This window comes from Eptatretus burgeri, chromosome 4, assembly GCF_056783735.1.
Source record: "Eptatretus burgeri isolate ZD-2024b chromosome 4, Ebu_testis_v1, whole genome shotgun sequence".
NCBI classification, from domain to species: domain Eukaryota; kingdom Metazoa; phylum Chordata; class Myxini; order Myxiniformes; family Myxinidae; genus Eptatretus; species Eptatretus burgeri.
Genome location: NC_140964.1, coordinates 30065943 through 30084457, shown reverse-complemented (window position 1 = coordinate 30084457; position 18515 = coordinate 30065943). Strand labels below are relative to the sequence as shown.

Below are 18515 nucleotides of genomic sequence, written 5' to 3'. Positions count from 1 at the left end.
GAGCCCCATATAATGGAACAGGTTTTTTGGAGGGGGGGAGTTGTGGGGTCGGGGGTGTAAAACAGCTCCATTTGATGAAATTGGAGTTAATCCAGAATTAGAGCGACACCTTTAATGTCTATATCTAAGTGCTAGTGGAAGGAACAGTCGGCTTAAATTCGTTTCATGTTACCTGATGAGAGACAACCCGATTATGCAACGGCCTGATGGAGAAGTATCAGGACAACAATGTGTTGACGGATCGAACTCAGATTTTTGACACCTGAGGTGAGCATGAATCACCTGAGCTACCCTGCTCATCCTAGAGACTATATTCTCCTCAAGATTGGAGCTCATTCTTTGTCTCGAAATTGCAATGCGAATCATAATCATGATACATTCCGGTACTTAAAGACATGTTTTCTGCAGTAATGCATGAAAATCTGGCTGAGCTTACAAGAAGGTATTATGAAATGGTGAATAAGAAATGTACTCCAGTCTGTGTTGAAGAAGAATGTTTTGACTCAGCCGAATTGCTTCTCTCATGATAGAAAGGTGTTTTTTTTTCGTCTGCGCCAGGGTCCAGTAATGGACCGTACTGTGGCTACTGTCTCAAAGCACCGCAATCAGCCTATGTTGGTCTGTGCAGGTGGGTAAAGGGATTTGGCACGCGTGACGGACTGCAGTCTGCTCAAGCGTCATCCTGATTTCTCGGAGGGCTCTATGTTCGTTGGTTCTCACCATAGCATGCACGTTTGTCAGTCCCCGAATGGCCCTGAGCAAGACTGCAATTGGGGCTCTCTTTTCACTCATTTCTCTTGTTAGCCATTCATACTCTCTCTCTCTCCCTCTCCCTCTCCCTCTCCCTCTCCCTCTCCCTCTCCCTCTCCCTCTCCCTCTCCCTCTCTCTCTATTCCTCTCTCTCTGTCTCTCTCTCTGTCTCTCTCTCTGTCTCTCTCTCTGTCTCTCTCTCTCTCTCTCTCTCTCTCTCTCTCTCTCTCTCTCTCTCTCTCTCTCTCTCTCTCTCTCTCTCTCTCTCTCTCTCTCTCTCTCTCTCTCTCTCTCTCTCTCTCTCTCTCTCTCTCTCTCTCTCTCTCTCTCTCTCTCTCTCTCTCTCTCTCTCTCTCTCTCTCTCTCTCTCTCTCTCTCTCTCTCTCTCTCTCTCTCTCTCTCTCTCTCTCTCTCTCTCTCTCTCTCTCTCTCTCTCTCTCTCTCTCTCTCTCTCTCTCTCTCTCTCTCTCTCTCTCTCTCTCTCTCTCTCTCTCTCTCTCTCTCTCTCTCTCTCTCTCTCTCTCTCTCTCTCTCTCTCTCTCTCTCTCTCTCTCTCTCTCTCTCTCTCTCTCTCTCTCTCTCTCTCTCTCTCTCTCTCTCTCTCTCTCTCTCTCTCTCTCTCTCTCTCTCTCTCTCTCTCTATTCCTCTCTCTCTCTATTCCTCTCTCTCTCTCTCTCTCTCTCTCTCTCTCTCTCTCTCTCTCTCTCTCTCTCTCTCTCTCTCTCTCTCTCTCTCTCTCTCTCTCTCTCTCTATTCCTCTCTCTATTCCTCTCTCTATTCCTCTCTCTATTCCTCTCTCTATTCCTCTCTCTATTCCTCTCTCTATTCCTCTCTCTATTCCTCTCTCTATTCCTCTCTCTATTCCTCTCTCTATTCCTCTCTCTATTCCTCTCTCTATTCCTCTCTCTATTCCTCTCTCTATTTCTCTCTCTCTCTCTCTCTCTCTCTCTCTCTCTCTCTCTCTCTCTCTCTCTCTCTCTCTCTCTCTCTCTCTCTCTCTCTCTCTCTCTCCCCCTCTCTCTCCACCCCCTCTCTCTCCCTCTTCCTCGATCTGTCTCTCCTCTCTTTTTCTCTCCTCACAGTTAACACACACTGTTTCTGCAACAATGCCGGCCATTATTTGGTTATGATTGGGATTAAGACATTGTGGCAATGTTGTCGCAACGTTGAGTGTTAGCTGGGAGTTCATCTCCCTTGTCTCTTCCTATTATTTTATATTCTTCCATCAAATATTTCAATTTTATTCTCAGTTGCTATAATTTTGCAAGCTTGCAGTTCAAATGCAACCTTTCAAAAACCATTTTATTTTGATTGATTTGGTCATGTCTCTGTACATATATATATATATATATATATATATATATATATATATATATATATATATATATAAATATATATATATATAAATATATATATATATATATATATATATATATATATATATATATATATATATATATATATATATATATTTATATATATATATATATATATATATATATATATATATATATATATATACTCAAGAACTTCAGGGAAAAAGGTAGATATTGCATTTGCTTGTAGCATTGTTGTTCCTTTTAACAGCGGCAGTTGTGATGGCAAGTGCACTTTCCTTCTTACATTGCCCTCCGTGGGTCTCCCAATTCCTATGTCATGCTCCATAGGCATTGGCACATCCAGCTATTCCAGCAGTTTTTGAAATTGGTTCAAATTCTGTTCATTAGAAGGCCGCCAATTTGATTGTATTGAAACAAATCGCGGTCATTAGGGATTGATTTTGCCACTAATTGTCCTGGGCATGTCACCTTATCTTTGATGGATGAGTCCCAAATCATGCTATGGAATAAAGAAATCCTGCTGCCAACGCCTACCAATAGGTCCATCCCATTCATGAAAAGCCTGTTACCTTTAGACCCAGACCTGATGAAAATACAAACAACTTTATTTTTCCTGATATGACAGAACCACTTGGCAGGACTATGCCAACCTTTAAATTTTCAACATGTGTGAAGCTTTTCAATAATAAATCTGACAACTTGTTTGTTAGAAACATTCCTGGAAAGATTATGTCTTTGGGTAAAGATGTCAACAATGGGCAAGACTTAAAGTACTGTGTGCGATAATCTGGGACCATCCTGACATAAATACAAAACACAACTTGGGCAAAATCTTCTGAGATCAGTTTTCAGCATGAAATACCAAATCATTTGTCTCCTTTAATATCGAAAATGAAGGAACTTATGTCATCATGTATACCTGATGTGGCACAATTAAATTATTTCCACGTTCAGGTTTTGAGCTTGTCCAAAGTATTGGGTTGGGGTGGAGGAGGAGCAGGGATGTGGGGGACTAAATATGAGAAAATAAAAATTGTGAAGGAAGAGAAATAGAGAGAGAAGGGAGAGTCAGGAGGTGTGGGAAAAGTTGGGAGAGAAGGGAAAGTGGGTTGTAAGAAGATAAGAGTAGAGGGAAGGATGGGGTATACATAGAGTACAAATATACGAGTTCCCTTTCAAGGAACTTCAATGCAGGAGGCCATTAGGCCCATTGAAGCCTGTGCAATGGTTGCCAATCTATGGTTTCTTGAGCTATTCTTTTCAAATACTGAGCATTAAGCAAGGAAGCAGCACGTACCGTTTTAACGTCTTGGGGATGACTCTGCCAGGGATCGAACCGTCGACCTCCCAGACTCAGAGTGGACATGAACCATTATGACTGCATATGTTATCATAAATAAATGAGGTTATTGGTTGAGGGTGGGGGTGGAGGTGGGAGCATGGGGGCTTGGGGGAAATGCTGCCATTTTTCATATGGAATAAATAGAAGGCTATAATTGGCAAAAATTATCCTACAATTCCAACTCCTTGACCAGTGGCTTTTATTGAAGCCATTGTGTTATTTAAAATATGAAGGTTATAATTAATAATTATTATCTGAATTGCAGAAATAATAGCAATGACATGGGGACAGAGTGTATAACAACTTGCCAGTTTACTTTCTTGATGTAGGTTGGATTCCTTTATCCATTGATTGTGGTTTCAGACACATACTTACATTTACTGTGGACATTTTATACCAAAGTCAAGGATCATAGGAACAGCATAAGTTGGCCTGCATGTTGTATGAGCATACTGACATTGAGCTGGACAGTAAGACATACTGACAACAAGGTACAGTATATTGAAGTGCACAAATAGACAAAAAGACAAAAAACATTAACAAAAATTATGACCACCTTGCATCATTATAATTCTTATTGGTCTGTCCTCACTTTAGCAGTCCCAAGTGGTGTTCCTCCTCTGGGCAATCTGATGAAAATTGAGCTGTCTGCACTTGAGGGTAATTTTCAATTCAGGGGCCAGATTCTGTGGGGTACAATTGGTAAGAGAGAATTACTGCCAATCATGAGTGTCTTTAAGTGGAGTTTTTTAACCTCAAGTTTTATTTTTTAGCACGTAATCAAACAAAAGAATAAGTGAAAAATCTTGTTGCTTTGTCTACAACTAAAAGGAGCAGCATCCATCCGTGTTCCATGTTTTATTCTAAAGGGTGTCTGCTGTCGTAGAATAATAAAAATTGGTACCTTTGGAAAGCTAATAATCGATTTACTTGGAAAATAAATTCAAAGTTGTAAAATGTTCTTTCTGTTTCAACATAAAAAAAATTCCACTTAACAGGACTTGGATCAAAATGTAGCGGTTCCCCAGCACAATTATTATTATTCTATGACAACAGGAACCCTTTAAAATAAAGCATGACAGACACGGAGGTAGCAAACAAAATTATCTATACAGATAAATGGCAATGTGTGTCAGTGTGTGTGTCTCCTCAATAACTCCAAAACCATAAAACCAAGCAGCCTGAAACTTTGCATGCAAACTAAGAAAACTCCCAGCAAGTACAAGAGTGAAAATTGGGTGTTTGGGTTAATTTAAACACCCCTTTTGAAGACAATTAATGGTCTTATTTAATTATGCCCTTCAGCAGGCGCATCCTCGGCCGCCTCGCTCTTTGGGGTCTTAAGGCATAACCTGGTAACCTCACTGGAAACTGAAGCCACCATGTTTTTTGGCCTGCTAAACCATGCCTTGACTTGGAACAGGCCGCAACGACTTCTGTACGATAAAGTATTTTATTTTTTACTTTCCTCACTCATATTATCGAATACCTGTTCATCATAGCTACGAATCGCTGTATACATTGCTTTAGTCAGTGCTCTTGTTTTCAAAATAGGAGATTGGAGCGATTTCATGCATTATTTGATATGATTTTCCACGATCTACTCTCACGGACTAATTAAAATATATCATCAAAATATTATTTCGATTTTGAGGATCGGATATCATCCAGACTAAATAAGTGTCGAAATCTGTTGTGAAATCTGATAATTTACAGAAATAACGAGTCTTATAACTTAGCCGATATACCTATTTACTTTAAGCAAGCAAGGCTATGTTCCATCCTTCTCCATATACACACAAGAAAATGTTAAATTTTCAAAGCATCAAACTTTTCTTTTTATACTGTTTGGAGAATTATATTGAGTGAACAGAAGATTTAAGAACGTGCCAAAATTAACCAGCTTCATTGAGCTATATAGCAATGCATGCAGTGGTAGTCCTTGTGCCCTGTCCCCGAGAGGGACTGCCTGTCCATAGCGTTTGCCAGATCTGTGTCTATATTTCCGGAGGTTTTGTAAGGTGCTCTCTCAAGGTATCAAAGCAAATCTGGTGAAAATCAGACGTTTGAAATGAAAGTTATAACGTTTCCGTGGACAGCGATCGATGTACCATGTGACGCGTGCACAGACGAGCAAGCAACATGGCGGATCTTCTGCAATGTTTCTTTCAGGGGCAATTAAACTTTGCGATGTCTTCAGGGTTGTTCAACATAAGCAGCAACTCTTTTGTGAATAAAGTCATTATTTGAACAAATTCATTTTATTTCATTAACTGCTGCGTGTGTGGTGAAGACTGGCTTTAAAGTTATAGGGATCCCATATGGTATGGAGCCATAGCCGGGCCAACTGTTCCTTGTCAACCATTTAATTGCAGTGCTTGCTTGAGTGCATAAGCCACTTGCCGAGTGCCCTTGAGTCGATAGCAGTACTGCGCAACGTTATTGTGTGCAAGTCGTTCACTCACTGCGGATGCTTTAGCCGCGCCACATTTACAGGGATTTACAAGGAATTAAGGCAGATGAGGAGGCCATTTGGCCCATCATGCCTGGGTCACACCAATACCAGATTTAATCAATCCGTTGATACCCCGTCCCTCCAATACCAAATTTAATCAATCCGTTGATACCGTCCCTTCATGTGCAGCCTTTTTGGTTGCTACACTGGTCCTCATTTTGCCGACCTCGGAAGGATGCCAGGCTGAGTCAACCCCCTGGTGTTAATTCAGCAGCCAATGGGGCTTGAACTCAGGACCCTTGGATCCCAAGCAACCACCCTAACCACTAAGCCAACACCAGGTTTTTTATTCAGAGTGAATGGTTCATGCTCTGGTATCCTGAGCGAGTGGTTTGTGCACCGTCACCCTGAATGAGTGGTTCATGCTCCATCACCCTGAGCGAGTGCTTCGTGCTCCATCACCCTGAGCAAGTCCTTCGTGATCCGTCGTCCTGACTGAGTGGTTCATGCTCCGTCATCCTGAGCAAGTGGTTCATGCTCCGTCATCCTGAGCGAGTGGTTCGTGCCCCGTCACCCTGAGCGAGTGGTTCGTGCTCTGTCACCCTGAGCAAGTGGTTCTTACGCCATCATGCCGAGTGAGTGGTTCATGCTCCATCATCCTGAGCGAGTCGTTCGTGCTCCATCATCCTGAGCGAGTTGTTCGTGCTCCGTCATCCTGAGTGAGTGGTTCATGCTCCATCATTGTGAGCAAGTGGTTCGTGCTCCATCATCATGAGCAAGTGGTTTGTGCTCCATCATCATGAGCAAGTGGTTTGTGCTCCATCATCCTGAGCGAGTTGTTCGTGCTCCGTCATCCTGAGTGAGTGGTTCATGCTCCATCATCATGAGCAAGTGGTTCGTGCTCCATCATCCTGAGCAAGTGGTTAATGCTCTATCATTCTGAGCAAGTTGTTGTAAAATAACACCTGATTTCTGAACAATTTGCCATATTAATGTGTTTTCTAAATTACCGAGCCAATTTGTTGTTTTTCCACCCGTCACATGCAGCTGTTTATAAATATTAATGCTTGTGAACATATCCCTGAAACGTCGATAAATGAAACGTTTTTTTGGTGAAAGCTACTCATTGTTTTTGCATTCTATATGGTATGTACTGTTGTTGGCAATCACACTGACTCCACCCTGCCGAATTCTGAAAATTTGCCTATATCGGTCAAGCACTAGTGTGTGTGTGTCTGTCTGTCTGTCTGTCTGTCTGTCTGTGTGTGTTATTCATAAAGCATAACATTATCTCTCTCTCTCTCTCTCTCTCTCTCTCTCTCTCTCTCTCTCTCTCTCTCTCTCTCTCTCTCTCTCTCTCTCTCTCTCTCTCTCTCTCTCTCTCTCTCTCTCTCTCTCCCTCCCATCCTTGCTCTTCCCCCTCACAATGCAGTGCAGCACCCTCTTCCCAAACCTCTCTATCTCTCTCTGTCTCTGGATATATCCGGACTGTGGTTATGTCCTGATGGTGTTTGTCCCCGAACGTGTCCGGGCAGCGTTTATGACCAGATGGGAGTTTGTCTCTGGGCCGAGCATATCTGAGCGGTGTTTGTTTGCCGGCAGCTTGGCTCCAGACCAGTCCGGGCGGTGTTTGTGTCCAAACGTGTCCAGGTGTTGTTTGTCTACGGCCACATCTGGGTGGTGTTTGTCTCTGGACAGCTTGGCTCCAGACGCATCTGGACGGTAGTTTTGTCCAGACGGGAGTTTGTCTCCAGATGGGAGTTTGTCTTCGGAAGTGTACGGGTGGTGTTTGTCTCCAGGCGGTACTTTCGTATGACGAGCAGAAAATGGATTTCCGACATTATTTTGTTTCCATCTCCACTGTTATTCTATGCAGAATTATTTTGACGAGACAGTAGGAATCGTAATTAACACTCCAATGCATGTCTGCCTTCCCTTCCTTTCACCTCACATTGTCTTCGTTTCCCCCACCCCTCCTCGGTCACCAATCCCTCCTCGGTCCCCTCCCTCCTCTCTCCTTTCTCCTCCACCACTTCACTCTCGACCCTCTCACTTCCCAATCTTTATCTTTTCCCTCCTCTTCCCCTCTCCCCCCTTTAATATTCCCATCAGCGAAACAACGAGTGGTATTTGTTCGTATATAATAATACTTCTCGAAACAAGAGAAAATGACGGCACTCGGTAAAGTGTAAACTTCCGTCAGGCTGAACAGTTTACATTTTGTATGCCACTGATAAGCCGGATCTGCATCAGACATTAATTTATCTCATCAGCTTGTTGTCACTTACCCAAGTCATCCACTATGTTTTGTCATAGTCTGTCCACAATTTTTTGAAATGTCATGCAATACAGTTTTTACCCCAAATCTCTGAACTGGTGAGGAATCATTTGAAAAATTCTCGTATCCGGTCTGGATCCGTATCTTCACCAAAATCTACACAATCTGTTCTTGTCACACACCCAATCTTTCCACCACAATTTGTACGGATCCGTCCATAACTTTTAAGGTATCCTGCTCACAAACAAACAAACAGACAGATAGATGGTGGTGAAAATATAACCTCCATCTTTCTTTGGTGGCAGAGGTAAATATCTAAAATTAGCTGGAAGGAACACACGAACGATGACAACCGTTTTTCAGAATTACGCAAGGAATGGCGTATCCCATCAGCGAAGTGATTGGTCTTCTCTGCTAGTTGGAAAAAAATACAATAGACAGACTATTACTGTCATCTGGTAAGTGTAATAATAGTAACTCGAGTTGTTAGCAACGATCAAGTTTTCCAAGCAGTATCATGAAAGAACAAACCGTGAGATGACTTCATCTTTAAAACTTTTTAAACTGGCATCACTACAACCTATAAAAAGCTGTTTTCCTTGTTGAAATTGGCATTCGTGTGTCATTTGCCATGGTTGCAATTTATACACATTTGCAAGATATGGTCAAAAGTGTTCAAATATTAATCACTATAGCTTACAACTTGCTTGTTGAAGAATTCTCCATCAACTCCCTTGCACTGTAAAATGGTTAATGTTGATTAGCTTGTGCAAGCAATTTAAATTTTAGAGAAACTTCTCCCTTCCAAACTTGAATCACCCTGGTTCATCGATGATACATGTTAAGTTTTTGGTTGATCGAATCAGCGATTCTGAAGATATAAGATCTTTTTTTAAGTTATCGAAGAAATCCTAAATCCAATCAATATGGCCACTAAGCCTCTGGGCCCATTTGTGTTGTTTGAGGATTTGCACTCGATTTCATGACTTGTAACAATCATCTGAAGTGAATATATATATATATATATATATATATATATATATATATATATATATATATATATATATATATATATATATATATATATATATATATATATATATATATGAAAACCACAAGGGGAAAACCAGAGATGTCAGGATAAGTCAATTTTGAAGAAACTGAAAAACAAAGTTTCAAGACTTTGGTGGACTGTTTAATAACTGTCATATCGATTTCTTTTCCAGTAAAAGGAAGAGTGATCATTGGCCGATCAAATTAAGCATGTAGCATTTGCCAAGCTTCTGTGTTATTTAATTTAAGAGCAAAGAACGAATCAATGTTGCAAACTGACATCACTGGTTATTCCCTTGTTTAATAATTGCCATGCAATTTTAACCCAGGATGTGTAGCAAATTAATGCTTGTTGGTTATTAGCATACATGACATGACTTTGGTGATCACAGATTATTTTTTTCAACATTAAACGGTCATTGTTTTTTTGTTTGATTGGTGATCAATGCCATACTCAAGGGTATTTCGCTTATATGACGATGGATTCTCCATTTGTTACTCCGTACTACTTAATATGATGGAAAACCGGGAGGAAACCAAGGATAAACCACCCCCGCGATAGCAGAAGTCACCTCATGTGACTCCTTCATATACCTAAGCAGGTTGATTGGGCAGTGGGTACATCGAATGAGGATGGGTACTCGGACGCGCTAACCATTAAGCCACGGTGTGGGTCCCATAAAAGTCACAATTAAAGTTTGACCAGGCTTGAACCACGATATGCACCAACTACGGAGCCCATGATATAACCAAATAGGCTATTGTAGTGCTCAGAGTTTATGCTGTGAAAGTTTTACAATCTTTCATTTTTTTAGTTTCTCAACTCTGAATATTATGGTGGAACAGTTAACATGAATGAAAGGGAGATAACCAGGAGTAAAGTACTGACAACTCTGGGTTTCTACTTGTTCAGCTTTGACAACACTTGTTTTTTCATTGCACGGCTAAACTTTATACCATATCAATTGTGACACCCCTGGTTATTTGTTAAAGTAATATTGTGAGAGGAAACGTTATGTTGCCAACTATTGGCAGGTGCAATAACCCTGAAATTTATAAAAAGTGACATCTCTGGTGTTCCCCTTGTGGTCTTCATATATATATATATATATATATATATATATATATATACACACACATACATACACGTGTGTGTGTGTGTGTGTGTGTGTGCGCGTGTGTGTATACATATACATGAAGCAGTCTTCAAGAAAAACTTGTCACAAAATATTGCAAAAAAAATATTATAACAATAAAAGTTATGATAATAATAATAGGACCACCAGACCTGAATATTATCTGGGCCCTGGCCTAATGTTGTAACCCAAATTTGGTAGCATTCTGACTGGTGGCTCTGGAGAAGAAAATTTTTGAAGGAATTTGTGATTTTCCCCAAAATTGACAGTCGGCCATTTTGGCACACTTCCGGTCATGTGATCATCATGGCCTCTGCAATTTGTTATCCCTACACTGGCCTAATGTAACCCAAATTTGGTAGCATTCTTACTGGTGGGTTTAGTGGAGAATATTTTTTAAGGACTGTACTAAGTACATGCCTGGTGTTGGCTTAATGGTTAGGGTGGTGGGCTTGGGATCTGAGGATCCTGAGTTCAAATCTCACTATGCTGTTAAATTAATAACAGGTGGGGTTGACTCTGCCTGTTATCCTTCCGAGGTCGGCAAAATGAGTATCAGTTTGCTGATATACTGTGTCAAGTGTCGATTGTGTCCATCCAGGATTGTGTCCAATAGCCAAGGAGACTGCTTTGGCAGAACCAATGCTCTGCACAGAGTGTGGTCCCAATGTGTCAATGGATGGATACTAATTCCACCATTTTGACCTACTTAAAGTCATGGGACCAGAATGAGCTTTGCATTCCCTGTTACCAGTCAGGAGTGGAACGTTGCTTCCAAATTTTAGCCTGATTGGCCCAGCAGTTTAGCTGGAGAAGTCCAAATATTGGACTGATAGATGGACGGTGCACACGATGACAAGACCTTATCGAGAATTCCAATTCCAGATAAGCAAATAATAAAACCCCCAGTAAGAACAATAGGCCTCCAGCCAAACTTGCCAAACAAAAAGTGTTTTAGAATCATTTCACCCAAATCTCAAAACATTATTTTAAATGCATGGCATCACAATCAGTAAACTATCGACCACAGACTTGTTCAGATGAAGTCTTTGAGATTAATTTTGAAAAGACAATTGCAAAACAATCTGATTTGCTCATTTATTTATTCTCACTTTATCAAGATTTGTCTCAATGACTGATCGTTTCATCAAGAGTCCACCACACCTCATTGTTTGTATCATGTAAGTGATGATTGTTGAGATCTGGTGCAATCTGGGTTAGAAAACAGGTTCACGCTAGGAAGGTAAAAGCTTTGCACTTTTTCGGGAAGGGAAGGTGGGAATGCCACGACGGTCATTATTGTACCGCTTACCCTCTGCCACTCAATGCAGGTGCTACATCCAAGATGGTGCTGGAGCAGGGTCCTGCTGCACGTGCCAAAATGAAACCCAAGAAATCACAAGAACAGGCAGGTGTGTAATGCTGCCTTTTGTGCCACTTTTGACTCCTTTATATGGCTGGATCAAAACTACACTCATCCCATCAGACTCAATATACCACTGCCAAATTTATACTCTTAAGATTTAATTGCTGGATTGACCATGCTTGTTTGGCTGAGAAAACTACCGGGCCAAAGAGAAACCCTGTCAAAAAAACATACAAGGATTAGTATATTCTGTGACTAATTATTTTTTCAACACGCTTGCTCTTTCCGATTTCAACCTAACATACCATATCAATTTTCCGATTATGTGATAAACTGCAGGAGGTAATAATTGTTGAACATATGAGTATTAACATTCTTAATGCCCTGGTCTTGAGATGGGATACAAGATTGGCTGGTTTAATCAGTTCATAGCCAGATATAGTCAATGAAAAACTCAAGTAGGAATACCAGACGATTGAAAATAACAAATCATCGGCATACCCTTTGTTGTCCTTTTAATTCTCTTCTCTGTTTTCCCCGTTTATGTCCACAACTCGGCCAGGAGCGGGTAGAGAAAAGAGCTTGCACTTTGTTGTGCCAGTTTTTTTTTATTCGTACCCCATCATTTGTTATGATCAATAACTCATTGAAGCGATGATAAATTCATATTCTCCCCACCCCAAGCCCCACCCCCATCCCTCCACCCCAGATTAGGAATATGAGCTGATTGACCAGCTTGAATATCAGACAGTTCTCTGATAGATTATAACTGCCTTCTCTCAAATATTAAACAACTTCTGCAACCTGGACTTATTTTATCCACAACATTCCTGAAAACTTTCACGAGCAAATCACCAGGTGAGCAGGCAACTCCCACACACACCCAAGCTCGTGGCTTTCTTATTTAAACTTTCCTGCCAAAGCAGTTGCAGATGAGGAAAGAGCCTAATGAGGTAAGGTGGTCAACCTCAAGCTCAAGCCACCCACATGAGGAAGAGTGAAAACAACATGGCTGTCTAAAATGAGTATTCAAATCAGCAATGGGCCAGTCTATAAATGATCACAGACAGGTTGCTATTTGTATAAGTGGCTACCATTGACCACAACACAAAGTTGTGAACATCTTGTCATTGACTAAATCATATGATCTTGCTCTCGCTGTGTGGGTTTTTGTTTTGTTTTTGTTTTTTTACAGGGTCGAAGGCTCTTGTTGGAGCTACAAACAAATTAGTCACACATATGCATCTGGATAAATGAGACAACACCAGATTTGACTTCTGATAAACACAACCACTGAGCTTAGGAGAAGTGATGTCACATGCCAGAGCACCCTTTGAACCAGCAACGTCATCTTCATGAAGTTGCTTTTCTCTCTCCACTCAGTGGGGTAATTAAGCACTCAGCTATCTTCGTCGAGTTCACCGTTCTCCTCAGACCAACCGCTCCCTTTATTTTAACCCAACCGCTCAATCAGGCTCCTCCCTCTTCTCCCCAGACAACACTCTGCCCCTCAAAGATGATCCATGCTCTGCCCCTTGGGAGGCGTCTGCAACTACGCCCCTCTCTTGCTCTCTTGCAAATCTCCTGGTGACCACGGTAGAGGTTTACATTGAGGTTCATGCACAATTCCTTTACAATAATCCCAAACAAATTATTACCATGCATCACCCCCTGTATGGTGCACATTCAAACAAAACATTCCTTAAGCTGACGTGTCTCTCCTTATTACATCAAGATGGGCAAACTACTCATACACGGACCAGGCTACTCTATACATTCCTATCTGCTCCATCTAAATGCTCTATCATGTTCATCGAGCCGTTGTTTTAAATTTCTTTCAGTTTCACCAATGTAGAATTAGTCACAGTCTTCACATGATGAATGGTAAACTACTCCAGATTTAACACCAGTTGGTGTTGGGTCCTTTAATTTTGAAATAACATTATGGATGCTTCACGGAGGCTTGTAGGCTACACCAATCTGTGCATCACATACTATCCTGCCAATCCTTTCAGAAAGACCTGGATAGTATGGCAGTACACAGTGCCCAAGTATATCTGGCTCCTTCCTTTCTGTCCGTTTTGGTTCTTTCAAGGTGGGGATTATCCCTTGCTGTACCCGTTTTAGAGCAGGACTCCGCTAACTAATCTGATTTCTTTAATTGCCTCAGATTTAGATGATGACAGCATCCATGCTCGAGCTGCTAAGGTCCATGCTACACTGTGTTTGTGGGAGATGTGGTTGCAGGAGTTTAATCCAGTAATCTGCTGATGTGGGTTGGTTTCCTGTAAACTGAGGTCTTTAGGGAGTCCTCAGGTTTATGGTGAACCTCCACATCCAAAAAGGCCAATTTGCTTTTTTTTTTCAATTTCAATTGTCAAGTTAATGCTGGGGAATACCTGGCCAAGTTGTCCCAGTAGGTGGTCTACCCTGTCAATATGCACAATTGTGAAGGTGTCATCTACATATCTGTTCCAGTACCATGGGAGCCAATCCTCATGAGACTCAAATATCCTTTGTTCAAGTTCCTCCACCCTCCACCAAGTTCCGAAAAGACTTCGGAGGAATTTGGGGATGGAGGAACTCCAACTTTGTTGGTTTACAGGAAACCAACCCACACCAGCAAATGACTGCATTTAAACTCCTGCAACCCAATCTCCCACAAATGCAGTGTAGCACGGATCTTAGTCATTTGGGCATGGATGGTGTCATCATCCAAAACCGAGGCACTTAAATAAATCAGATTAGTTCGAGGAGTCCTGCTCAAAAATGGGTACAGCAAGGGGATACTCCCCACCTTGAAAGAACCAAAATGGACAGAAAGGAAGGAGTGAGACACACTTGGGCACTGTGTACAGTCATACTACCCAGGGCTTTCTTAAAGGATTGGCAGCATAGTATGTGGCACATGGATTGGTGTAGCCTACAAGTCTCCATGCACCATCCATAATGTCATTTCAAAACTGAAGGACTCAATACCAACTGGTGATAAATCTGGAGTAGTTTACCATTCATCATGTTAAGACTGTGACCAAGTCTACATTGGTGAAACTGGAAGAAATTCGAAACAACGACAAGATGAACATGATAGAGCATTTAGGCTTGGAAAGGTGACCCAGTCAGCCATAGCATGTCATTGCCTGCAATATGGACACAAATTTGACTTTGATGTTACCTGTGTCCTAGACACTACATCTAACAAACGACACAGGTTGATTTTGGAAGCATGGCACGTGAAGAGTCTGGAGGGTGGTCTAACTGGGGTGATGTGGACATACCCACATAATACACACCTCTGATGCAAATGGCAAAAACTGGATGGTGCAAACGGCTGGATAAATCGAGCAACAAACAACATTCAATCCCAAACACCACATCCATATGTGCACACCACCCAACGAGAACCCCAACACTTGCAAAACCAACACCTCATCATGCACAATCCAGAAACAAAACCAGTCGTGTTCATGCCCCAGAAACACAAAAACAACAAGAAGTGCACACACATGCTCACCCACACACATACAGCACCAGATCATGTGTAAGTAAAAACAAAAAAGAGCAAAGCACCCCATCAATGATATGATTTGACATTTATTTTGCTTTTGCAAAATAAAATGAAAAAGCACTCCTCCATTTGACCTCAAGCACCAGCACGTGATCAGAAATGAGTGGTTGTATCGAAATAATAAATCGGACATGTGCTGAGGCTCGGGGTCTACTGTGCATGAGGAAGCCGGCTGTGAAGCTGGTGAAACTTTGCCTGAGACCAGGTCTAATCTTGCTTTTTGCTCAAATTAGTGGAGTCGATCTTGTTTTTTTACTTTTGGTTGTAAGTGCCTCCTCCTTTAAAAGAAATGTATATATATGTATGTATATATGTATGTATATATATATATATATATATATATATATATATATATATATATATATATATATATATAAGTATATATATGTATATATATATATATATATATATATATATATATATATATATATATGTATATATATATATATATATATATATATATATATATATATATATATATATATATATATATATATATATATATATATATATATATATATATATATATATATATATATATATATATATATATATATATATATATATATATATATATATATGTATATATATATATATATATATATATATATATATATATATATATATATATATATATATATATATATATATATATATGTATATGTATATATATATATATATATATATATATATATATATATATATATATATATATATATATATATATATATATATATATATATATATATATGTATATATATATATATATATATATATATATATATATATATATATATATATATGTATATATATATATATATATATATATATATGTATATATATATATATATGTATATATATATATATATATATATATATATATATATATATATATATATATATATATGTATATATATATATATATATATATATATATATATATATATATATATATATATATATATGTATATATATATATATATGTATATATATATATATATATATATATATATATATATATATATATATGTATGTATATATATGTATATGTATATATATATATATATATATATATATATATATATATATATATATATATATATATGTATTTTGAAAATACTCTTCCAGCTAAACGGTTGCATCGGCTCCACCTATTAGGCATTTGCTTAGCAGAGCTACAGTCCCCTACATCTCCCTTTGGATTGTACTGAAGCCATTACCGGGAAGATAATTTAAATTTCAGTTTTATACACCCCTGAGAGGGAGCATCCACAGACACATATTTTGGGCTTGTTTGCCCTCACCAGTGTGGAGCATAAGTTCCACTCCAAGGAAAATAATGGTTCAACAAGCAATACGGAGCTGAGAACTGGAGCTGTTATGCGCTTCATTTCTTGTCTGAAAAAAAAAATTGTTTTCATAGTCGAGGATCGTGATAGAGCTAGTAGATAGAGGGGAAACACCAACAGCAGAGTTGAAGGCCAAAACAGAGGGAGACTTGCCAAGCAATGGGTGTGAGTGGAGGGGGGGTGAATGCGGGGCAGAGAGGATGCATGGGGTGGACAAGATGGATACATAAGGAAACTCGCAGGAGTGAAAAATAGAAATTGGAAACGAGGAGGGATTGGGGTGGGGTATGGTGGAAGGGTTAATGAGGGTAGAAAAGATCATGGTTGGGGATGATCTGAGATAATGATAGTTGGGGACTTTGGATTGGGGAAGATCTGATATGGCAGTGAACAGCTGGCTTGAAGACCTGTGGGGAAGAATGAGATTGAAGAGGATGTGGAAGTTTGTTCAACAGGTGGGATAAAAGAGGAACTGATGAGTGGAAGTGAGCAGTGATCCTGGATTTAGGTATGTTCACCAGAAGGGGGTTGATGGTGGACCATGTGTGCCCTGCAGAAACCTCTGGGGGCAAAGCATGGAAAGATCAGAGAGTGCAAGACCAGAAAGGATTTGGGAGAAGACAGAAAGACCACCGACCTCTCTGTGATGGCGAAGTGAAAGGCCCATAGACTCAGCTTCATCACGGGAGTTTCCAATAATCTTAGAGGCATAGGTTTCCAGAGCATCAAGGTGAGCATGATTTGAGACAAGGTAGCTAGCCCAACGGGAAGAGCAGAACTCCACCAAGATGCAGATGAAAGCCTTTTTTGTATCCAGAGTCAAGGCTTGTGGAAGACCGAGAATAAAGAATGGATCAGGTAATAACATAACAAAAGGACAGCGGAAGAAGGGGAAAATGACAACAGCAGGGCAGAGGAAGAAAACAGATGAAGACAGAAAAACAAGGGATGCAGGTAACGATGAAGTGTAATGAAGAACAAAAGGGGAGGACAAGATAAATACGGAAACAAAATTTTGGGAAGGGTGGGGTGTTTTAATGGGTGAAGAAAGAGAAGCCTTGTCGGTGGAGATTCCAATGATCTTGAAAGCCTTGGTTTCCAGGGTGTCAAGCTGAGCAAGATATGAGTCAGGGGAGCCAATCCAGAGGGAAGAGCTGCGGCACTACTCCATCAAGCTGCGGACGAAAGCCTTGCATGTGGATAGAAGTTCAGGTGTGCCAAGGAAAGACTTTACATGATGGAGGATGCCCAGTCGGCAGCTGGCTTTGGAGGCTAACTTTGAAATGGGGATTCCCAAGAGAGATAATTGCTGAGAATAAGACCCAAGAGTTTGAGTGACTGAACTTTTTTGAGAGGGTTGCTGAGAAAATAGATGGGAGGGTTTGCTGTACCAGATTGTGATATTTTTTCCAAGTACTGAAGGAGGAGAGATGTCTCGGCCGAGGGTAGAGTCATCAGCAAATAGATAAAGAGGGTGTCCAGTGTCAGAGAGATCATTTATGAAGATCAGGAATAGGACTAGGCCCAGAACCCTGCCTTGGGGAACTCCAGTATTGACAGGGAGAGGAGATGAAATGATTCTGTTGAGAGGCACATGTTGGCTATGAGAGTATACGAAGTAAGTAAGCCATATATGAAGTCGACCATGGATGCTATAGGCAGAGATTTGGAGAGCAAGGCAGGATGCCAAACTGTATCAAAAGCATGACATATATGGAGAGAGATGGCTCTGATCTCATGTTTGACATTGAGGGCCTCCATCCATTGTTGGGTGAGTGGAAAAAGCATATCAAAGGTGGAGTGACCTGGTCTGAAACTAAATTAGTGATCTGAGATGACATTGGAGAAGAGGAAGGATTTCATGTCAACTGCGATGA

The 18515-nt window shown here is 40.3% G+C and overlaps 1 protein-coding gene across 3 annotated transcripts in view; it reads left to right on the top strand.

The window, feature by feature from the left end:
- Nucleotides 1-18515, top strand: part of LOC147027720 (ephrin-A2-like) — a 294814-nt gene that overhangs the window by 262653 nt on the left and 13646 nt on the right. For all 3 annotated transcript variants that reach the window (XM_085877280.1, XM_085877277.1, XM_085877276.1), the window contains one exon: nucleotides 11687-11767. In XM_085877280.1, coding sequence (XP_085733406.1) covers nucleotides 11687-11767 — 81 coding nt within the window. The remainder of the gene's footprint in view (nucleotides 1-11686; nucleotides 11768-18515) is intronic.